The sequence below is a fragment of the Etheostoma cragini genome, chromosome 10 (genome assembly GCF_013103735.1).
Source record: "Etheostoma cragini isolate CJK2018 chromosome 10, CSU_Ecrag_1.0, whole genome shotgun sequence".
NCBI lineage: Eukaryota > Metazoa > Chordata > Actinopteri > Perciformes > Percidae > Etheostoma > Etheostoma cragini.
In genome coordinates, this window is record NC_048416.1 from 2,677,357 (window position 1) to 2,701,638 (window position 24,282).

Consider the following 24,282-nt stretch of genomic DNA (forward strand, 5'->3'; position numbering starts at 1 on the left):
TGTCAAGGATGTAAAAATGTATTAAGTTCAGCTGGAGTCTGATTTAATACGGCAACACTGTTGACCGCATCAGTGATCTCTTTCTATTCTGTATACTTCCTACAGCCTTAAACGAGTTTTTAGGAAGCCAACTAATACACATGTTACTGCAAATTAAACTGAGATATCAGTTTCAATCTCCACCTCTAAAAAGTTTGCTTCTTAGCCGGATTACGTGTGGCCATCTTGTCAATGGTAGGGACGAGGCCTCGAAACCAAAAATATATTAGAGCGTGATATTTAAATTATGATAATTTCCAGCCGCTGCATTTAGCAATATCCGACCATTCTTACGCTCTGATTGGTGGGATACAAACGTTTCATGAATCCCACGTGAAGCTTGTCAGAGGATTTCTGTGCTCATATCTGCGTTTTTGAAATGATTCCCATCTTCTGTTATTGTTCGTAATAAGAAAAGTTTATTATTTCATGGATTTTACAAATTTCAGTATGGCAGTTATGTTGTAAACTGTTTAAATCTGAACATACGCGACTCAAATCTGCACTCGACTCACATTGGGCAGTGACAACAGTCGAGTCAGACCGGTTTCAGGTAACCTCCCTGTGGTACCGTCTATTTGCTGGAAGGTTTCAAGGTTACAGTTGGTAACTAACGTTAGCGGATAAGCCCGTTCACAAAACGTTGTTGTTCATATTTTGGCACAATGTTTCTGACCGTGGTGGTCATAGTGACCGAAAGTGTGTGTGTGAGATTCTACAAAGAAAAACCAAAAACTACACGCTGTTTTCAGGTAACGTTCAATTTTGACATTCACCCATCTGCCGCAGCTGAAAAAAGAATCCCGATACAACGGATTTCCTTTTACTTTTTTCCACCTCTAATCTTTGGCAAAGAGGAAAAGTTTACAAGCATATCAGCATTTGGCCTCTGTTGTCTCCCTGCCATACCAGACATGCTGAAGGATGAGAAAGAACAGAGAAGAGGGAGATCATATCGTGTTGACATGACAATCTAAATACAAGCTACACAGCTGAATGACAACGAAACAATGCCTATTAACAACACACACACACACGACACCAAAAACAATATGCATGCACAGCTGTCAGGCCGCGCAGAGAAAACAAAAGCCACACGACTTGCACACTGATCAAAAGGTAAAATTAAAGATAACAGAAAAGCTTAACAGTTTATTAAATCTCTGTGGTTGCTGCGACAGATAATATAATAACTGCTGGAACCGGTACAAATTATCTGTGTAATTAAATGACCATCCGGACATTGATCATGCTGAGAAAAAAACTCTGATAGTGTCTCATTATTTATATGAACTATTGATCATTACTTCATATTTCATTTGTTAACCACATCATGACATAAAAATGATTAAATTAATATTAAAAAATTGAAGTGTAGCCGAATGTTGAGTTAAGAGAGAAATAGGCCACTCAGTTGCTGAATTTGTCTTCATTATATATCAACAAAGGTCAGTTTAAAAGATTTTCGTCAGATATTGAGAGACTCTGATCATGCTCACACATGTCAGGTTGGCCAAAATGAAGGCCGACAGCCCTGCCGACGGACAACGGCACGGCCCACACCGAACCGACTCAAGTCACTGACCTCGCCAGACTGTCCAACGCCCAATTATCGGGTTGGTGAGTCACGGCCCTTAAACGTTGAGCAGACTCAGAGCAACTCTGGAATTCACTTGCAGTTGTGTTTCTGACCGCCTGACAAATGTAAGACCAATTTGCACACTCCTTTTAGCTCTGTTTTGGTCTCCTCCTTAGGGAAGTAATCTGGCTCTTGAGCTGCTAAATGGTTCTCCAGCTAGCTTTGTCTGCCCCTTGGTGCTCAGCATCTAAAAAAAACGCAACCTATGAGCATTGAGGCTAAATAAAAAACTAAAACAATGAGGTTTATCGCTACAGTCAGTCCTATGAGTGACCACTTTCACATTAAACAAAGATATTTGACCCATTGTTCATATAAAAATATTGATTAGTGCAGCTTTAAAACTTCACATACAATTCAAGAACTTCCAAGACACTAACCAAAACTCGGCAACAAAGTTCAATACTTTCTGAAACTCTACAACAACAGAACACGCAGGTGCAACATGATATTAGGATAAGGAATTACCTTTGAAATGAGGGCACTGTGAATCTTCTTCAGGATGTCATCCATCTCCAGCAGTTTGGGCTGGATGAGAGAACTGTGGGGTCCACTGATGTGACCAATGTGGTCGAGGCCAAGGTAGTGGAGGATCAGAATGTCCCAGTCGTCTCTCTTGAGGGTGCTGTCCAAGTGACGGGTCACATTGTTGTCAACCTACACGGAGACGTGATGCATTTGAGACACAACTTCACTGAGCTACAGGATTTCAACTCAGGACCAATTTAAGTTAATATAACTCAAATCGCCCCTGTAGAACAAACAAAAACTGAGCTGACAGGAGCTTTACCCAAAGCTGCGATAGAGTCTAATGATAATCTGATTATCATCAGGCAAATATTACACTACATTTGTAGCTAGGGCATATGGAGCTAATGATGAGCAGCTTTTTGTGTGATCTCATCTCCTTGCCTCCCTGGTTGCTCAGCTGCCTTCATCTTGTACATGCAGATTCCTTTGAAATCGTAAATAATGCAGTGACTAAGTCATTTCCAAACATACACAGCATATTCCACAAAATATATACATAAACAACTGACAATTCGTAATAAATACATAATGTACAGTCTTTAATGTTTTGGGTTATGGTATAAACTGTTTCAGCAGCAGTCTGTGAAAACTTGAAAACTAATGATGCAGGTAAAAGGATTTTGTAAACAAAAAAGAATTCAGGGCCCTTGATAAAAGGATGGGAGGATTTCATAATTTTACATATAGTAAAAGGGAGCTTTCCATGTCCATATTAGGAAGCTTAATTCCCAGAGACATGCTCAAAGACATAATCTGAAAATATGCCTTTAAACAAGCTGTCAGTTGTTCTGTACAGTTGTAATTTTGTCACAATTATACTATTTGTATATACTGTATATAGTTAGGAAGTGCCGGTGCAGTCATTCCCCAGCTGCAATGACGGTGCAGAAACACAGAGAGTGCAGATGCAGAAGACACACAAATGCTCAATCAATCAGAGCAAACTTGGCTTTTTTGGGAGGGGGGCTTAAAAAGACAGGTGTATTACAAGTGTAACACAGGTATTGTGACGTAGGACGACCTCTACAGGCAGGTCAAATTGGCTGGTGGAAAATCAGCCAATCAGGAGCGGTACTGCGCTCTGCTGCTCGCTGGAGAAGACAGCTTAAGTTTCAGTTTAGGGAAAAGTTTGGAAGAGAGCTGGCGCCGAAAGACTGCAGAGATATACAGTATATATATACACACACACACACACATGCACAGATGGATAAAGTAGGACAATATTGCTGTACTTATTTCTAAGTTCCTAGATTGTGTGTGTGCAACTACCAGTTAGTAGTATGGAGGTTTGTTATTTGTTTTTTACCTCATAATAATACTGCACTGTGTTTATTGCACTGCAATAATGTTGTGGCACGTTGCTGTTCTTGTATAATGGAGGAGCCTGGTATAGCCTGTGTGTATATATACAAATATTTATGTTCTTGCCCGATATGTAATGTTTATGATAAGGAGGAATTCGGCAGCTTATAATTACATGTTAAGATGAATTTAGCATGTTGTGTATTGTTGCAGTTAATGTGCATCAAAATTATCTTTTAAGGGATGTAGAGTTCTAATGCATTTGCAAGTGTGCTAATGCAATTTTTTTGTGTATGCTCAGTAATCCACTTTTATTACTACACTGCATTTAAGTCATATATAATATTATAATTTACCTTCTTGATTGTTTATACATCTGCTATGCATGTACTCATTATTTGAAATGTATATAGTCTACATTTTACTAATTCATGCCTGTATCTCTGTTTCAGAACCACACACACACATAAACCTTTATTCCAAAACAACCTTTTAAAGACCAGCGAAGTCCTCCTCAATCACCAAAACAGGTATATTCAGACAGAGAGTAAGGGAGAAACATTAAAGAATGTAAACATGTTCCAGTAGAAACCCAAAATATAAATATGGACCCGAAAATGAGAATTTGTGTCCCACATCTGCCACCAGGTCTCTTTAATCTCTATTACTGGCAGAGAATCACAATACTTTTATCTTTTACACAGCCGAACCCTGGCTGTTTGACTCACACATACCTCAGTGTAGTCAGATACAAAGAAGGAGGTCGTGCCATCGTACTCCATGAAGTGTTTGGGGAAGAGGCGCACCCAGGTGTCATCTCCGTAGAAGATCATCCTCTTCCCTGCGGTTTTGGCTTGCCAAACGAGGTTGTCTTCCAGTAGTGCGGGAGAATTCAGGTTCATTACCACATCAATGAAGCCTGGGATACTGCCAGTGGTCAGAGCCTGGGGAGGGATATGTTTTTGTCATTGTCCTTTGAACAATAACTGTGTTTTGATGGTGTTATTCAACCCTACAGTTTCGTCACATCAATCCAGCTAATTAAGACATATTAATAATGTTCTTTAACTAAATACATGAGATGGATGAATTCCCTTTCATCTGATTGGTCACTACTTTGATCTCACATTGAAAACAAACAGTGTCCCGCATCCCTGAAGAAATCTTATTGCCACAAGTGGAAATTGAAAGCTGAATCGGGTAGATTGAGGAGAGTTATGGAGTGCAGTTTCGACTGATTTCATCATTGAATTGGAAATAAAACAACACCAGCGCCTATTTGACTAACAAGGAAAACGCTGCTCATTTTGGAAGTCAGAGGAGAAAGTCTGGTGCATCGTCGAGGGGGGGGCACAGAGGCATTTTTCCACTGAAGGAGAGTATGCAGAGGCTGGCAGGAAACTCTATCATTCATACCCACAAAGGACTGCCTGGAGCACAGCCTGGAATCGTCCCGGGACGCTCAAATATCCAAGCTGAAATCAGAGGTGGCCAGCCTCTATTGTGCGAGGGCTGGGGAACTCAAAGTCCTCTTTAAAATCCCTTCCTAAAACACAATTGTATTGTATTGGTGATGTGTTTGTTCTCATTTAATCCTATTTTTCGGCTCACATCCGGGTATTTTGTAGGGCTGTCCTAAGAAGAAATTCTTAGTTGACTAACACTTACATGATTTTGTCGACTGATCGATTAGTTGATTTAATCGACAGAGCTGAGACTAGAAGAGCACAATGTAAATGTAGTTAATTAACCATCTGTAAAACTGAGTTTCTACACAATTAATCCTGCAAAAGCACCACTTTAAATCTTGTGTTCACCAGAAATGTGCTCTTAAGTTTCTTGGAAATGAGTAATTAAGCATGAATAAGCATAAAAATGACTTCTCAACTAAGGAAATCTTAGTCGACTTGTACCAAAACCACAGATTAGTCGACTAATCGAATAAGAGGGGACAGCCCTAGTATTTGGCTAATCTTCTCAGTTTGCATGCAAAACACTTTGAAGCAGTTTGTGCGTGGTAACTGTGTGAGTACTTGTGCATTATAGACAGCAACTCTACTGTGGTAACTTTACAGACGCAAGAGACAATAAACTAAAAAGATGTCACACCCCCACACACAACCTCAGGAACTGTTACAAGCCTCAAACCTTTCTTCATTCGTTCTCACATTTTCAGTAATGTTTTATCAATTTGTGTCTTGACGTACCGGAGCAAAGGTTTGTGTCTCCTACTTAAAGATGACACACTAATAAGCATGCTTTATGCCAGTAACCTGCCAGAGTTTGTCGACTAATTCACATTTATTGCACCGACAGGAAACTGAAGCTCAAGTTTGGAGCCTCATCTACTGTGCTTTGTTCCTGAGCTCAATTATTTACCACTTCCTCCCTTGCAATTGTTTTTGCTCCTGCCAGTGCAGATGCTTGTTGCAGGAAGAGATGGATGGTTCCACTTCCAACGCAGTCTTCTCTTTTCTGCCTCAGTATCACAGAGGTGGTCCCTGGTCTATTAATAGAGATAGCCTGACCAGTGAAACAAAAACAGGCACTTTTTTTTTAAGCCAAACTGGTAGAACGCTTTCCTGATAAGCAATAAAAAAAGATAATTCGGCTGTAAAAAAAAACGACCACCTCGAGAGATACAAAAGCTTTGTGAGCTTTTTCCAAGAGTAAAAAAGCTAAATCTTGACATTTCTCCAGATGCCCCAAAAAAAACAACATTGAGAAGCTGCCCAAACAAATCAGTGACTCATCAACATTCTTAATTCAGAGCCCACAGAATGTGTCGAAACTTGCGATGTGCCATTGCTTAAAATGTCAAAAACGGTATCAGTGGTGGATCCAGACCGACTCTGACTCTCACAGACATCAAAATCTGTAAAGGTGCCAAAAAAAAAACTGACTCCCAATGTTTGAGTGTGCCAAAAGGTTTTTCCAGTTAACTTTTCCCTTACTTTTGACTACTTAATATCAGACTTTATACCAAATATGCTCAATCTTCTTCTGCCTTATCACCACAGAACCCCTATGGATGCAAGGCCCTTGGACCAGCTGTGCACTTGATCTATTGTGTGTAGTCTTAGAGTGTGGCCCAACTGGCCACATGTGAATACAGGACTTGGGAAGAAAACTTCTTGTTATGTCATCTTATGTCATGTCATGTCATGTCATGGCAAGAATAAGCAAGTAAATTGGAACCATTTAATTTAGTGGGAAGACCCCCGGGGTAGAATTTACGGTAGGAAAATCAACTGCGACGGCTTGCTGCCTGGCGCTAAATTTAAAAAAAATAACCAATATAACATTGACATTTGACAATGAACTATTTAATCTGTGAACGTGAATAACACTTTGGCTTTACTGGATACAGTGAAGGGAGCGTCAGGTGTAATGTGTGTGTGTGTGTGTGTGTGTGTGTGTGTGTGTGTGTGTGTGTGTGTGTAGATGAATGGCCGTGCCACTGGGACATTATGATTTAGGTTACTTGGCTGTGTCATTCCAGTTAATTGGGTGCAATGCAGTGATAGTGGGCAGTATGTGGCGGTTGGTGTGTACTGCCACCTACTGGTGTCTCACAAGCTCTCAATGCCGTGATGGACCAATCTAACCCCTTTAATGTTGTTAAAGCGCTATGAATAACTGCTAAATCACGTCAATGTTAAACTGAGCTGCACGTTTTAATACAAAAGAGTAATGTATTGCCCCAAAAGCTATAATATCATGCTTATTTCTGTGATGCACCAGCTACATCGTGCCAATGCGCCGTAGAAATCAGTAGATATCTTGGGAATTTTATTACAGTGGGCTATTCTTTTCAAAAATATACATATATCTCTACTTAAGCTAAATGAATAACCAATCATCTAGTATTTTATTTTAGTTTATCAATATATATGGACGTATACTGTATAAAAGTATCGCTTAAGGTCTTGAGGGAGCAGTCAGAGCTAAGGAAATCAGCGCCCCCTTTTTCTTTTCTTTTTCTTCTTTTTGTATAAATGTACCAATTACCTGAAAAAGGCAATCAGTTAAATTACATTCCCAATTTAGAGCAATGGTGTTAAATAGTCCCGTTTCAGTTTGTAATTGTTTTTAGTAACGTGTGATTTTGATTATGTCCTCGATTTCCCATCATTGTTTTTAGGGACTTGCATGTCCTTGTTTCTACTCGTGGTCTTTTACGATTACTGCCGTTTGTGTGTTGTGTTGTAAATTGCTGTGTGGATTTATTTTCTGTAATCTTGGCTACATTGCAAACGAGGGCTTGTCCTCAATTGTACCCCCAAGAAGTAAATAAAGGCTAATGATGATGATGATGATGATAATGATTGAGCTGCACGGCCTATACGATTGGTTAAAACAAGCCAGATGTTGGGCCTCCGATCTACTGTAACGGCCGAGTAGGGCTGCATGACTTGAGAAGAATGACAGTTGCGTTTTAAAGTGCAGTTTTCTACGGACCTTTTCTTTAACTAGCACCAAAAAAAAAAAAAAAAAAAAAAAAAAACGCAATGTCTTTTGCAATGTGTTTATTGCACCGGTTCACATCGTGATGATGATAAAAACACAATATATTGTGCAGCTGTACTGCCAAGCCCCCTAAAAAGTGATTAAGTGGCCCATCTACAGGGCTTATAGATGTCCCTGTATGCTCTCAACAGGCCTGCAAATCAAACTTCCACGTTTTCTGGACAGCTGATTAAATGGCATTTTCAGTTCTTCCCCGCCTCCTTGTTCATATACGGCACTGTACATCTCTGCTGCGACATAAACCCTTCATTCCTGTGCTTCTAAATCAGAAGGATTTTATTTTGAACTTCCTCGCTTATCGATTTCTCCCCACACACTCTTCTACTGTCAACAAATCTTTTCGAGGAGCCCCGCACCCAGGGCTGTTTTTCCGGGCGGCCCTTTCCATCCGTCATCGCCGCCTCCTTCTCTAAACCCTGGATCATGGTGGAACATCTGTCTCCCTGCGAGTCCACTTCAATCCTGCTCAGCTTCATCCTGTCAGCCCTCCTCCGCATCACCATTGACTTCACCATGTCATGACAACCGACTCCTCAAACAACTCAAACATCAGTTTGTCTGTTCAAGGACGCCTTCATCTATTCCTTTTACTTAACTGGTTTTTTTAATTCTATGATATGGTGCTGTCAATTAATATAGCACTTACTCTCCAGACAGTTCTAAATGAAGTATCCTGTATTCAATGTTTTAAGTCATTTTTAAAGTAAAGCAAATGAATGAATCACATCCGAAAGGATATTTTCAGGTTACTTCTGTGTTTTTATGGCGTAGTGCTGAAACACTTTGTGTATTATTGGGTCAACAGAAAAAAAACAATTGGCAATAATTCACTGATTTCGTCATGTATTCTACAAGAACAAAAAAAAAAACATTCCCTAACTTAACTTTCACATTTAGAGTAATTTTCTGCTTTTCTGTCTAATTTCTGACACTGGTTTGAAGGGTTTCTAAGTAGTGAGCATTTCACTCTTGTTATGATTGATAATTTAAATAAAATGAAATTGAATTTCCTGCTGTCTTATGCGATTATAAACTGAATATCTTTAGTTTTTTGGAGCATTAGTCATGCAAAACAAGCAATTTGACGGCATCATTTTGAGCATTACAAAAAATTCCTTTTTTACTTTCTGACATTGTATATACAAAATAATAAATCAATCAATAAAAATGAATTGGTCAGGTTAATTGAAAAGAAAGTGAAGCACTGGTTGGACACTGCCTTATATTCATTGTGTATTAATTCCAATTTGCAGTTCGGATAACATTTAAAGGGGCGCTATGAAGTATTTGCCCATTTCTTAACTTTCTGCTTGTGTGTCTCTCTATACAGCCCCCCCCCCCCCACACACACACACACACACACACACCTACAGGTTTCTCCATCAAGCTCCCCCTACAGGTCTCTCTGAAGATGCTCAGTTAAATTCAGTCAAGCTGAAAGAAAACTGCATAGTTCCCCTTTAACAGGCTTTTGTCATTAATGTTGACAATGTGCAGGCTAAATTATTCATTTGTTAACTTCAAAAAATCTATCTATAAATGAATAATGAAGATAATTGTAAGCAGCACCCCACACAGTACCATGCTGTGGTGTAGCATGCCTCAGAACTGCCTTTATTAGTGAGACTGTTGGGTTTCTCCTCCAGAGTTTCTCCTTGCTTCTCCTGAACGCTGTCTTTGACACGGTCAACCAACACATTCCCCGTGCTGCCTTCACTGACCCGAGAATGCAGACCCTGCACCCACATGGTCCTCTTGCCTGTCTGAGCACATTTATCAGACATCACTGAGGAGGATTCTGTCCACAATGTTGGGGGGGTTTCCATGCCTGTTTTTGCTCCAATTTTCCTCAACAGCTTGACGCTGTCAGCCCCCCCCCCCCCCATCTTTTATTCTGCCCTCTAAAACTCGGGGAGAACACTCTGCTGCATCTGACAACTGCAGTTAGGTGCCTTCCGACCACCTCAGCGCTGCCCAGCACCCATTCAGACAAGGCCGAGCTCCTCTTTTTTCTGAAAAATCCCTCCCTTCACTGACCCCCCCCCCCCCCCAGTCTGCATACAATCTAAGTGTGTTTCCGAACAAGCCACTGTCACACATGGTGGCAGCGCACATGACATAACTGTTATTTCCTCCTGGCTCTGCTCCCAAAATACTCTCAATGTGACAACACACCACGTTTTCACCTTCCCAAAATCTGCCGTGTTACACTATTTGCAGTTGTAGGCTGGAAACTAAGCACCTGTCTCAAAATGTCCTCTTACGTGATTATTCTGGGCTTACTTACAGGGATACTGGTACCACTTATAATGGGCTGGATCAAATATTGGTGAAAAGGAAATTTCAACTTTTTGAAATTGTAATTGACTAATTACAAGTCACGTTTTGCTTCTTTTGTCTGACAAACAGTCCAAAAGCCAAAGCTTTTTAATTCATAATGATATAAAAGAGAGAAAAGCAGCAAATCCTCACATTACAGGAGATGGGAACAGTCATTATTTAGGGTTTTTGCATGATCAAAATCTTTAATAATTTATTTATTTATTTATTTTTTAGTCCAGGGCTGAACAATTTTTTTTTTTTTTAGGTAAGCGTTTTGCAATGTTTAGGGTAGTTATAGCTGCGGAGTTCACTAAAGTGTTTTGACATCAATAGGTCAAAAGGGTCGAATAGCCAACGTCCAATATAAAACCAACTTTACCACGGTGCAATTTCCCTGGATAAATAAAGTAGTGTCCCCTTACCATGATACCTGAGTGACATCTTACCTTGATCCTGGGCATGGTGACTGTCGGAGGCCTTGCCTTTGCCACAAAGCTGTGCGAGGACCCTCTCTCCACCTGGTGTCTGGTGTAGGGCATATACACGCGACCATTGGCCCCAAATACAAAGTCCTCCCGGAGGGCATCCACTAACATTATAACAACCCTTTTAAAAAGGGGTTGGGGAAGACGAGAGGAGTTGGGAGAGCTCCCTGAAATGAAAAGTATTGAAGAGATTACTGTCAACAGTGCAGGCAGATAACATTACTCACTGGTAACCTTACTGTGGAAAAGTTGGTTTTATATTGGACATTGGATATTCGACACATTGGAAAAAAACTATTACGCAATGAGAGAGTTAAATGAGTGCAACAAAAGTGTTTTCATGTGAATAGGTCAAAAGGTCAAGCTACCTAATAGATTTTTCGAATATCCAACGTCCAATATAAACCAACTTTGTTTTACCACGGTGGTAACCGTCTCGCCTTCTTTAACTGTCTACGGTAACCACCCCTATGGGGTAGCTAGGCTAACAGCTAAGTGTGAGAGCTCACCTGTCAGCGGCTCCGCTGGCAGGTCTGACAGCTTGTTCTTGGATGAGACGGAAGACTTCAGAGGTACAGGGAAAAATCCCCGCAGGAAGAGGGCAATACCAATCCCTTCAAATATCAAAATGAACGAGGCAAAAACAGACGCGCGTACTTTCATTTTGCTGGTTGACGGACACTTTAAAAAGGACGAGTATGTTTCTAGCTAAGATAACTTGCTAGCTAGCAACCGATATATTTACCCAAATATAGCACAACATAGAACGCCATAACATCCCATTTCGGATGGACGCACTGTCAAACAACCCATTACAAAGCCACGTGTGTCGGTATTTAATAAACTGCTTATATATGTTTTATTTGTGGCTTTAATTAACAATAAAACACTGATACAAGTAAGCGCTATAGACATTCATATCTGCTTCCGCGTTCATAGTATGGAACTACGGGTATTCGCTCGAACCAAACAGGACCTATACGCTTTTTTCGCCAACGAGAGTACAATTGGCTCAGCTGCCCCACAAATGGATGGATCAGATGTAACAAATTATATGGCTAGTTAAATTAAGAATTTCAACCAAAAAACCACAAGAACAATTGTGTATTTGTGTAATTTAATTAAAAGAATATTTATTTAGTCGGTTTTAACACGACTAAATCAGTCTTGAAATGTAGTTAAGAGGCATGTTGTCATGTAGACAGCATGAGTCATGTGAGATATATAGTCTTAGAGGCTTTACAAATATAACGTAATGAATGCAGGTTAGGTTCTAAGGCAGGTACACCCCTGTTTAAGAGATAAGTCCTTAAGCTGTCAGCTGTTACAAATCTTACACCATCTATTGTTCTTTTATTTGCAATTGATACCATTACTATCAGTACGAGCCAGTTACAGTATATACAGACTGACAATCTGCTTGTAAATGGCAAACTGCCGAAGGCTGAGAGGAAGCTACAATAAGCTTTACAGATGAATACATATTAGTATTACATATATTATTATTACATAGGGAGAATAAAAGCATTACTAAAACAGATCCCTTAGGATTTTATATGGAAACCTAATTGTCCTTAACATAAATTGCAATGGATCAAGTTAATGTTTTGATGGAGACAAGTAGGACTAACAGTATAAAATGCATCACTTTAATATTTGGAAAATAAAGTTATGGGACGATAGGTTTTCTAATTTGAGGTAGCCTTGAATTAGAAAATATATTGTCACATAACATTACTGTCAAGTTGAGTCCCAATCTGAACAGTTCACAAACGCACCGACTGAAAAGTCAAAACTTCGGAAATAGCTGGAAAGAAAATATAAAAGTCCAGATTTTGTACTGTTTGAGGACATTTATTATTAGTCAATGCAAAAAGGGTTTGACTATGAAATTAGCTGGTTTAGTCAATGCAATCTAAGTTCAACAGCACAACTGGCTGTTAGATGGAACTCGTTCATTTGATAGAACCATCATTCAGGCGTCATGATGTCAATTTTGTCATAGCAGGCTACATTTTACATTAACTATGTCTGACTGCATTTCAGGTTACTGAGAAATTACACCGGTGACGTTCCTGCCAGAATATGTCAAAATATGTGCAATGAAAAACATCGAATTCTAAACTTTTAACTGACAGTCTTTACATTTTAAGCGTTTTAGCTAATTATAATTCACTGCACACTGAAGTACAACTTGTCAATATTTGCCCTACTCGTATCCCCTTCTCTGTACTGTAGCTATAATTACCCATCAGATTACTTTACTCCCAGGGACATTGAGTTATCTTCATGGAGCCACTAACTGCTCGGTGATGAGGTTTGATTGGAAATGAGCTCAGGATAGCTCTAACTTCCTTTCAGCTCTTTTTGGAGTTTGAGCTGATGCTGCCATCTACTGGAAACACTGCTTCAAGGACAGTCAGATTCTTTTCTCTCTCCCCCAAACGCAGCACCGTCAGCACTATAATATATTCCAATTTTAATTTCCTATCACTTCCTTTAAAAGGTCAGATATCGTAGTCTGCAACCAATGAAGAGCTGGTAGAGATCAGGTGTTTTGTTTAAACAGGTATGCTCTTAACGCATCAGTTTAGTGCGAATAATTTTGGTATTTTTACTCTGACACAAACTGATGATTATGAAAGATACTTTTGAAAGAATGATGTTAGGATTTAGACTCAGGAACTCTCCAGCTTCTTATCTTTTAGAGCCCGACCGATAAAGGACTTTAAGGCCGATACACAAATATTTGGTCATATAAATATCCGATATTCCGATGTATTAGCCGATATACATTAAAAAAATTAAACGCATAACAAAACATAAACAGATTTCCCTAACATTATTTATTTAGGAATTCTCACTAAAATAGTATAATAATTTGTTTTATTATCACAACATAATAGAGGAACATCAAATATATATTAAAATTCTGATAAATAAAATGTATAAAATTACAAACTTAAGATATGAAACTTAAAGTCCTTTGAACAATAACCCCAAAAAAAATCATAAGTGTTGTCAATAGGGACATTGTCGAGCGCCATCTGGTGGACAAACTATGCAACGCCAACACTCGTAACATGGTTGATTTATCAGAATCATTTATTTGTCTTTTTTTTAATTAAATCGACCATTATAAATGCTGATAACGATAGCTCAGGAAATGCTTATTATCAGCCGATATTAGGCATTTATACATCGGTCGGGCTCTAATATCTTTGTCCATGTTACTCTTCACAGACATATTTAGTGTTAAGACGGGTGTAGACAGGAAATATATCCACAGGCATTAACAATGTTCCACAGCTCTTTAAATTATCTGTTAATACATCTATTACTTTTAGCTGCTTAATCAGTCCATCTATAAAATGTCCAAACGATTTTGGTTTGTTGGGGACAAGTTAGAGCAAGATTTTGAACAACGTGTGGTCTTTAAATTCCTCCACCGACAAATGTTCCGGTAAATGTCAGAGAGAGAGAGGAAGTGTTGACACGTTGTGGGAATCAGCACTGTAACAGCTGCTTGCAGCATCAGGGACCACTTTATTTAGAGATAATCTAGCAGGGCCTTTCACTACAAAAAAGAGACCTTTTGCGTATGATATTGACATTACTGTGATAAAATGCTAATACCACCGCAGGCTATTTGTCTTTCCTCTTCAGGACGTTAATGAAGGCGTCTTTGGGAACTTCCACGTTGCCAATACGCCGCATCTTCTTTTTACCCTCTGCCTGTTTCTTCAGTAGCTTCATCTTCCGTGTTATGTCACCTCCGTACTACCAAGACAAAACATATATATCTGTTAATACAGAATATATATATATATATATATATATATATATATATATATATAGAGAGAGAGAGAGAGAGAGAGAGAGAGAGAGAGAGAGAGAGAGAGAGAGAGAGAGAGAGAGAGAGAGAGAGAGAGAGAGAGAAAGAGAGAGAGAGAGAGAGGGGTATATTTGTAGATTCAACAACGTTTGAGAGATAAAAAAAACCTTTACTCACACATTTAGCGAGAACATTCTTTCTGTACGCCTTAATTCTGAAAGAGGCAAATATTGTGAAGTCACATTTCCATACACACATTGAATTCATAGTGCTTCATCCTGTATGTACACATTGTTTTGCGTCTCATTAGATTCCAACAAAGGCTTAAGCTCCACACTGCGTCGTATTGTACTTACGTTTCCCTTGCAATGACCTTACTTCCAATAGATGCCTGCACAGCCACCTCAAACATCTGCCTCGGTATGGAGTCTTTGAGTCGCTCACACATGGCTTTCCCTGTGCTGTAGGCACGGCCTCTGGAATGAAAACACTCCAATCAGAGCCAGACGACTGTGAAACGCTACTGCTCTGCTCTAAGGAGAGCAGTCTGTAAAACCTACTGTACTCACCAAATCACCTCAAGATCCAGTAGCTGATAAGGACATACAGTCTTCATATCAGCAATACTTACAGCTGGCCCATTCAACATGAAGCCACAGCCAGGAGGAGGCTACCCTAGCTTAGCATAAAGACTGGAAACAGCGACATAACTCCCCAACTTTTCCTTTGTTACACCTTTGTGTTCTTATTAAACGAACAAGATGTAACGTGTAAATGAGTGGGCTTTGGAGTATATATTTTTTTAACTTTAGACAGAACCAAAGTCAAGCTGTTTCCTTGTTCTTCCAGCCTTTATGTTAAGCTGTCACCTGTTAGCTCCATCTCCAAACTCAATGCACAGACATAATGTGGTATTTAGGGCTGCACAAGGTGAGGAAAAACATGCGATTACGTTGTGGAATATTGCAACGACGATATTTCTTGCGATAAATAAACAGGTATTAAAGTGCACTTCGTTCTGCTGCTTTCAGTATTCTGCTAAAATACAACGGATTGCATGTTGAATTTCGAACAAATGAAAGGAAAAAAATGGAAAATTGAACAAATTGAATAAAAAAATAGAAGGCAGCACTAAAAAAAGAATGTCAATCACATTTTAAAGTGCAGTTTTTTTGTTTTCCAACTAACACAATAAAATGTGAATGGCTATCGCGATGGCATATTTGCCTAAATGTAAAAAAAAAAAAAAAAAAAAAAAAAAAAAAAAAAAAAAAAAAAAAAAAGAGAGTCTTTTGATAGGTAAAGCAAAGCCCTGACTACCAGTATTTGAGGATCACTAAACAACGGTGTGCCCTTGTCATACTAACAGGTACTTTGGATAAAAGCCTTCACATCAAACTGATGTAAATGGATTCTCTGCTTGACAGGACATCCTGGCCTCATTCTGGCTCTGTAACGGGACTCCTTGTAAAAGATTGTCTGCTCTGTGATTGGTGCGTTGCCCTTAAAGAATACCACTGGGCCTGGCTCCAAGGCTCACAGTATAAATGGTCAGAGAGCAGCCATCGTTGGCGAAGTGTAGCGCACTTCAATTACCGGCGTCATCACTTTTGCCTGTGAAGTTCCTCTGTTGTCCCTGTCACGAATGGAAGGCAGTCCTTGTCCGGTGTGGAAAGTCACTGTAATAGATAATGTCCACACTCGCTGACAAGAGGACTTATTTTACGTTGCCCTGGTCGTTGAGTACATTTCACGCTCCACAGGCTCAGCAGAATTACTATGTAATGAAGAACCATAAAACCTTGGGTTTATGTAAACTCAAAAAAAGAAATCTGACAACCCTAATAATTAAGCTTTGGGATGCTGCTGTGCAACAAAAAAAAAAGAAGATCCGGCAACACTTTACTTGAAGTTATTGACATAAGAGACACAGTCATGACACATGAACCCTAACTTGTCATGACCAAACTGAATGACACTTACTAAAAGAAGTGTTATGTCATAAACGTTTATGACTTGTTTATAATGTTCTTGACACGTTCATGACAGTGTCATGTCACTCTTATGTAGATATACAGTACCTTCAAGTATAGTGTGACCGAAGATCATTTCAAGCAGCGTCGGGGTTACACCTCTTAAGGTTAACCCAAATGTAAAGTAAAAAAGTGAATCAAACTCAGACAGCATCTGAATTCAGCAATGTTTTCAAAAATGTTGAACCTGTGTACAATCGTGATGAGTTCCTCCACAGGTTGGCCATTCAGCAGTATATTCATCTTTATCAAATCAGCAGCCTGGTAGCCTGCATTCTCATAGTCAAAGCTGTGGGAGATACAATCATGGGGTGCTTTCAGAGTCAGGCAACGGTGATACAGCATTCACATCTTATTATTTTAATATTTATTCTCTTTCTAGGTAGGTAGCGGTGCATGGACGTAGGAAAATTAAAACCTGTTTAAAATGAAGACCTAGAACACGGATTTAAGACTTTTTAAGATCCCCCGCAGAAACCCTGCCTTTGACAACTAGCAACTAAATACCAGTTCTGAGTTGACTTTACAGCTATGAAGTTAGAATGTACCTTCATTCAATATACTGGTATTTCAAGACTGCAAATAGATGACTTATACTAAGACTGCACACTAAACACAAGTCCCAAAATGCATTTTATGTGTTTATGGCTGACTGTGGAGAATGTTTATTTATATGCTTGCTTAGTTTTACCTGGCATATCCAGAGGACAGAGACTTGAGGAGGTCATAGAAATCCACAACGATTTCATTTAAAGGGAAGAGGTACTTCAGCATAACACGCTGGTCGTCTATGTACACCATGTTCTTCTGGATCCCTCTGCGATTCTTTAACAACAAAACAAAATGAGATACATTTGCAAGAGTTTACAACATCAACAATCGTGTCTTCTTTGATTTGTTGAGCGACATTTCTCTTATGTGGACGAAAAAAGCCGGGAAGTTGTAAAAAAAAAAAAAAAATGAGAAAAAACTGTTTTCTTCCCTTTTTCCCCAATTATTGTTTTCTGTTTGGCTCCAGAATTTTTTATATAAATTAAACTACCCATCTATCTAAATTGTTAGACCAGTTAACACACAATGGTTTCCCGTTTCTAAAATGTGATTTTTCTGCAATGAGTACTTTTTATATTTTAAGTACATTTTTACTTTTACTTCAGTAACAGATCTGAAGCCAAAGCACTGTCCCAAGTCAATATCTGCCTAGGAAATTGTCTAGTTTGAATATGTATTGCTATTTGTACTTATGAATGCTAACTGGCATCATAGGGTTCCATTCACTATGCTAAGCTAACTAACGGCGGCGCTGCCGGTGTTGCACCAAACTAAAACAATGCATGCGCTGAGACAAAAAATGCGTTGATAAGCCCTATTTCAACAAACAGTGGCGTGTTCCTTTAAAGGAAAAAGGGGCCGCACTTTAAATAAGATGCTTACAAGGCAGATGCACATGTAAGAAGGAAATAAAAACTAACTAAATATTTCATTACATTTGCGTCTCCCATTTTCCTCTTACCGAGCAGAGAGTCATAATCTTGCCGGTGTAAGTGTCTGGGGAGAGAATGGTCCCCAGTACCATGGGCTCCAAATACTCTGACACAACGGATCTGTCTGGGAACTGAGCCGGGTTCACGATGGTTATCTCCTCACTGCCGTGTTCCTGCAAGGGGAAACCAATGGGATTTGAAACTCTAAATTAAAATATTTCATGATTTTAAAGTGATAGTACATCCAAAAAGGTACAGGTCATGCGATACCACTGTTACAGTACATGTGTTTGTGTTTCCTTACTAGTCTTTTAAGAAGGAGAAATAGTGTAAATTGTAATACCTTGATGTAAAATATTGAAGTCTTAAATATATAAGTCTTTACAAACACTAAGATGCTGCCAATGAGATTAGAATGGGCAAAAACCTATAGTGTAGTTTAGTCGTCATCGTCTACCCCCCAAAAGTCGACGAAAACGCTAATGTTTGTGGGATATAGCAACCTCGCTAATAAACATGTATGTCCACAGATTTCATCAAGTTGATGAATGTTATTCGTTTATGAAAAAAAAACAATAGTGGCTGACATTCAGCGGAATGAGCTGTCATAAAGACACAGATTATTTACACTTTTTCGTCCTCATTTTGCACTCTTGGTTAGCGTTCGGGAAATGTCTGCTGCTTTACCATCTTGCACTCGGGTATCTTAAAGCTATCGTTTGTAGTTTTTATCTCCCCTATGAGGAATTATAAGTAATACAGAGGAGAAGTCCCTCCCCTTCTGGTGGACCGCCATGGGACCCTAACTCGGAAAGAGTCCCGCACACTGACCATTACACAAGCAATAATTTATTTAGAAAATACAACGTTCCGGTTTTAGACCTTCATCAGGTACATTTTTTTACCTGAAGAAGGTCTGAGACCTATATATATATATATATATATATATGAATGGCCACTACTTAACATATCTGCGCTATGCTCAAACAACAAATGAAAGACCACTCAACAATAATACCGCATTGATTTATAGTTTTTTTTATGGTTGAATATTCAAATAGTCGACTCGTCTGTGAAACCCCTAGTATCTACAAACGATTTTACAGAAAAGCACCAGCAATACCTGGAGAGCCTCCAAGTAAGTTAAAACTCTCCTACTGCAGTAAAAGCAGAGTACAAGCCCCCCCTCTTGTGTAAGGCCAGAAAATACACAGGCAGTGAATGGCTGTTACCTTGATGAGTTTGGGTGAAGAGAGGACAGCCTTGTAGGGCACCGTGGGCGCCGTTACTATGACGGAGGCATTGTATTCCTGCTCCAGCCTCTGATTAAACACCTCCATATGGAGAAGACCCAGGAAGCCGAGTCTGCAGGGGCACAGGTAGGTTCACTGGTTAACTCAACTATTTATAATAGATATGCATGCTTCTAATTACAAAGAGCCTGTTTGGAAAGATTTCCAACAGTGAGTGCCACTCATTGCTATTCCAGTGCAGCTTCATACTTCCGAATGATCTGAATCACTTCTACTAATGGAATCAAATTCATCATCTGGACTAATCTGACCTGTGAGGATAAAAAAAACTCTTACTTGGCTGTCTGTTTTGGCAACATTCAGTAATTCCCAAAGAAAGGATTGTGAATTGTGTCCAAAGAAAAGCAATCTTCCCCAACATTTGGTCCCTTTTAAGAATAATTGGATAACTCTTTTGCAACAGCAAAGGACTTGGAAAAACATTCAAACATTATGACTCCTGTCCACACTTTTGTTTTCATTCGCTGTCACATTATGTGTGGTGTGCCTCTGTTGTGGTCTTGAAGCCCTTTTTCATTCTAATTCAAAACAGTGGTCCTCACCTCCAGCCTGCTCCCAGGGCCATGCTGCTGTCTCTCTGCACCGTGACACTCGAGTCGTTCAGGGTCAGTCTCTCGATGGCGCTGCGAAGGACAGGGTAGTCCGACTGGTCCATCGGGTACATGCCTGAGGGACAGGAAACAAAAGACAGAGTGCACATCATCAGCAAAAAGGACTCTTTTCACTTAGGGTGGAATCACTGAGTGCACTTAGTGTGCTAGCTATTGTGAAATAACATGCACTAAAGGAGTTTTATGTTTTTGTTCATCTTTTTTTTTTTTACTTTATCCTTTATTTACCAAGAAAAGTCCCATCTCTTCTTTCGAGGAGTCTTGTTTGACTACATTTCTGATGATATAGGAATATTTGAGGCAAGGATTCTGTTAACTAAATAAGAGTAATTATGCTAATGTAATGCATGTGGTGTTTAAAATAGACATTTTTTATCCGACAGCAGGAAGCAACTGCAGATGAGACAAGGTCTTACCAGCAAAGACCATGGCTTTGGCAGGTTTGAACCCTGGAAGAGCTTCCACGGGCTGCTCCTGGAGGTAGAGTGTGTCGCCAATCTGGGCCTCCTTCACATCCTTCATCCCTGCTATTAGATAACCCACTTGGCCTGCAAACCTACACAGCAGTCGAGGAGAGTTACACTAATGCAATGTAAACAAGAATCCCAGTGAGTGGGACACTTGGAGGAATTTTCCACACATTCCAGTGTTTTTCATCTGTGTGGACGAGTGCTGAATACCAATTAAACTGTAGACACACAGCACAGTGGGCAGGCTTATTATTCAAAGATGGCTGCAGTGGTAAAGAATAAGATTTAAAACAAAGTGTTAGATCACAGTTGTTAGGGTATTTTACGCATCAATTGGAATAGACGGATTATAGATACAGTAAATCCATAACAGCAAAAGCTGTCAAAAACGTTTTGTAATGATTAAAGCACCCATATTATATTTATTTTCAGGTTCATAATTGTATTTTGAGGTTGTACCAGAATAGGTTTTCATGGTTTCATTTTCAAAAAAACATATTTTTGTTGTACTGCAGATCCTGTTTTTACCCTGAGTGTTTAGGTCTCTGTTTTAGCTCCTGAGTGAGACATCTCACTTCTATACTGTCTTTGTTTGGAGCTGCACATGCTCAGTAGCTAGTTAAGATCCCATCAGGTAGATAACTTTTTCTCCAGCTTTGGTCAGTCCAGGGCAGGATTAGCTGGGAGACTTATTCTAGATGAGGGCCACTTGTGGAATACCTGCACAACAGGGACAGGAAGTAGTTCTTTTGGAGATTATGGTCAACTAGTGGCTGTTGTAGCAGTGTTTTGCCATTGAGAACGAGCTAGCATGTGCTACGATTAACCACCTCGTCTTGTCTAGTGACGTAGGAAGTCGTGCAGATGTTGAACAGCTCACCCGGTGACTGAAGGCAGAGGACATTCAGACACCGTGTCTCACTCAAAACAACATGGATTGTTTTTTACCAAGTTGTTATGCATGTGAAAGCACCAGAGACACAAAATAACACCCTAAATCTCAGAAAACTTGATTTTTTTTCATAACATGGACACTTTAACATCCTTTAAAATATTCAAAACATAGCAAAAATAACAATGACTGGATCACTGTTTTTTCCTTGCATACAGTGTCTTTCAACAGATTTATAACTGAGCAGCAGACAATTCCTTTTGTCTACATAGATGCTTTGAAGATTATCCAATCAGAGGACCACTAAATCAATTGGTGCATTGAACACTGAAAACTCCATCACGGTAAGTGTACCCCGCCCCCCCAACAAAAACAAATAAATAATGGTATGGGCTATTAAGTGTCAGAAAATGTTGACAATGCCAATAACAATATCCTGAAGCATGAGATAATCCGTCTATTATCACATGAGACAAAAAAAAAGAGCAAATCCTCACAACGTGAGAAGCATGCTTGGCAGTTTTACTTAAAGAATTACCCAAATGACTAAACTCAATTACCAAAATAGGTGCAGATTGATATTCTGTTGGTTGACTATTATATCAGCTGTATGGCATGAAATAAAAAGTGGGAGAAATGGCACATACAGCTTCTGCGTTGGGTGCTCATCGGGCCGGAGGAGCCCCAGCTCGTTGACGTCGTAGGTTTTGCCGAGATATGCCGACACGATCCTGTCCCCTTTCTTGACCCGGCCTCCGAACACAGCGATGTTGGCCACCACTCCTCTGTAGTGGTCGAAATTGGAGTCGAACACTAGGGCTTTAAATGGGTCATCAGTACTTCCCACGGGCCTGAGAATACAAAGAGAAGGGGGGGGAACAAGCTCTACTTTTACGTGTCAATCACGTTTCATGTGAGAAATGCAACCAAATGAGCCGTCTTACGCTGGAATTCTGTCCACGACCGCTTGGAGAACTTTGTCCACATTTGTCCCTAGTTTAGCTGAAATCTGTAAAAAGAGAAAAATCACAAATTAAGAGACATTACTCAGTTAAGCAAAACTGAAAACAAAAAAGGAGCTTATATTATGCTCAAACTCACTCTAATGCACTCTTCACGTGGAATATCAAACGCCTTTTCAATCTGTGTTTCCACTCTCTCTGGATCAGCATTTTTTAAGTCAATCTTAGAGAGAAATGTCCGATTAGAACGGCATGCTGAGTAGCAGTCAAGTAGAAAAAGAATGTGATAAACCAGAGAAAAAAAATAAAACTAGGTCTCAGTGTACCTTGTTGATGACAGGGATGATTGCGAGTTGGGCTTCAAAAGCCAGGTAGAAGTTGGCCACCGTCTGCGCTTGAATGCCCTTCGTATGACAGCACAAATATTAGTGACTCCATTACTTGCCGCTTGTTCTGTACATTCACAATATTTCACGGAGAAGACTGGGAGCTGGGAATCTGGTTTCATACCTGATTGGCATCGACAATCAACAGGACACCCTGGCATGCAGAAATCGACCGAGACACTTCATAGCTGAAGTCGACATGACCCTACGGAGAGAGAAAGCTCCGGAGATTCTGAAAACTGCAAGACATGACAATGCAACATAGGAGTCGGACAAATACAAAAAATTGTGTATAGATTTCCTGTTTTTTTTGCTTTCGCAGTGAAAGGCCATTTTGCTAGCTAGCTGTCTGGATTCACTCTGCAGAAATCTGAAGAGCAGTTAACAATAGTCCTGAGAAATCCACTGGAGGTTAGAACGCCAACACAAAGAAAGAGGAAGGTGAGGGACATATATAAATATGCAGTATACACAATATAGACCACGTAAATAAGACTATATAAATATGTTGTCGATATAGACTTTAGTAATAGCAACCATGAACGATGAGGAAAGTAAATAACTCTTCTTCCTGATGTCACACGCCCAGTTGAGCACTCACCGGGGTGTCGATGAGGTTCAGGAGGTACTGGTGCCCCTGGTGGCTGTAGACCAACGAGGCTGTCTGGGCCTTCACTGTTATCCCTCTCTCTCGCTCCACCTGAAGCTTGTCCAACACCTGTTTGTTCTTGTCTGTCGTTGCTATGGCACCTGTTCGTCAATGACATCCACCATAGCACCACACTGTGTTAGTTGTAATCCTTTCATTAAGAGCTGATATTGAATAGAATACTAAGTATACTAATACAAATAATTACTTTTTAATGCTGAGAGGAGCATACAATCCTGAGACATTGCACTTTACACATTATTGTTATTGTAAGTATGTGTTCCGACCTAAGCCCAAAAGGTATTCCCTTGTTTGAGATTATTCAGAAAAAAAGTGTTGCTTTGATACAATATAAGGGGAAAAAGGATGATATGCAGTGTGATGGAAACATACCTGTCATCTCCAACAGCCTGTCAGCCAAAGTGCTTTTTCCATGGTCAATATGAGCAATGATGCAAAAATTCCTGATTCTGTCCACAGGGAACTTAGCCAGGTCAATATTATCCTTAAAAGCAAAAAGGAGAAAAGCCGAGAACTGACTATGAGAGTCACTGAACACCTGCTGAGTGCAGTAACCTATCATAAAGAAGTAGCAAAATATGGACGTTGTTGCAAGTTGCAACCTTTGGAGAACGTTCCCCTTACGTTATCCTAACGTTGCAACCTTTACAGAACGTTCCCCTAAATTTATCTTAACGTTGCAACCTTTAGAGAACGTTCGCCTAACTTTATCCTAATGTTGCAACCTTTAGAGAACGTTCCCCTAACTTTATCCTTACGTTGCAACCTTTAGAGAACG

General features: G+C 39.7%; 2 protein-coding genes and 1 long non-coding RNA gene across 4 annotated transcripts in view; 1 reads left to right on the forward strand and 2 right to left on the reverse strand.

Annotated features, from left to right (window-relative positions):
- The window catches only part of pigg (phosphatidylinositol glycan anchor biosynthesis class G), a 76,872-nt gene extending 65,090 nt beyond the window's left edge, over positions 1 to 11,782 (reverse strand). For both annotated transcript variants that reach the window (XM_034883517.1, XM_034883516.1), the window contains exons 1-4: positions 11,358 to 11,782; positions 10,810 to 11,015; positions 4,246 to 4,455; positions 2,147 to 2,335 (exon numbers count right to left, since the gene is read on the reverse strand). In XM_034883517.1, coding sequence (XP_034739408.1) covers positions 2,147 to 2,335; positions 4,246 to 4,455; positions 10,810 to 11,015; positions 11,358 to 11,511 — 759 coding nt within the window. In that variant the 5' untranslated portion in view covers positions 11,512 to 11,782. The remainder of the gene's footprint in view (positions 1 to 2,146; positions 2,336 to 4,245; positions 4,456 to 10,809; positions 11,016 to 11,357) is intronic.
- On the forward strand, positions 1,539 to 11,376 carry LOC117951691. Its single transcript, XR_004658228.1, has 3 exons — positions 1,539 to 1,655; positions 2,286 to 2,287; positions 11,365 to 11,376. It is a non-coding gene; the product is annotated as an uncharacterized LOC117951691 (long non-coding RNA).
- Positions 11,783 to 14,374: 2,592 nt separating the features above from the next.
- The window catches only part of guf1 (GUF1 homolog, GTPase), an 11,245-nt gene continuing 1,337 nt past the window's right edge, over positions 14,375 to 24,282 (reverse strand). The window contains exons 2-17 of the mRNA XM_034883518.1: positions 23,877 to 23,988; positions 23,436 to 23,584; positions 22,959 to 23,039; positions 22,775 to 22,852; positions 22,588 to 22,671; positions 22,431 to 22,495; positions 22,134 to 22,337; positions 20,541 to 20,680; positions 20,056 to 20,179; positions 19,433 to 19,565; positions 18,230 to 18,373; positions 17,408 to 17,541; positions 16,904 to 17,005; positions 15,040 to 15,159; positions 14,861 to 14,897; positions 14,375 to 14,628 (exon numbers count right to left, since the gene is read on the reverse strand). Of these exons, the coding sequence (XP_034739409.1) occupies positions 14,494 to 14,628; positions 14,861 to 14,897; positions 15,040 to 15,159; positions 16,904 to 17,005; positions 17,408 to 17,541; positions 18,230 to 18,373; positions 19,433 to 19,565; positions 20,056 to 20,179; positions 20,541 to 20,680; positions 22,134 to 22,337; positions 22,431 to 22,495; positions 22,588 to 22,671; positions 22,775 to 22,852; positions 22,959 to 23,039; positions 23,436 to 23,584; positions 23,877 to 23,988 (1,842 nt within the window). The 3' untranslated portion in view covers positions 14,375 to 14,493. The remainder of the gene's footprint in view (positions 14,629 to 14,860; positions 14,898 to 15,039; positions 15,160 to 16,903; positions 17,006 to 17,407; positions 17,542 to 18,229; positions 18,374 to 19,432; positions 19,566 to 20,055; positions 20,180 to 20,540; positions 20,681 to 22,133; positions 22,338 to 22,430; positions 22,496 to 22,587; positions 22,672 to 22,774; positions 22,853 to 22,958; positions 23,040 to 23,435; positions 23,585 to 23,876; positions 23,989 to 24,282) is intronic.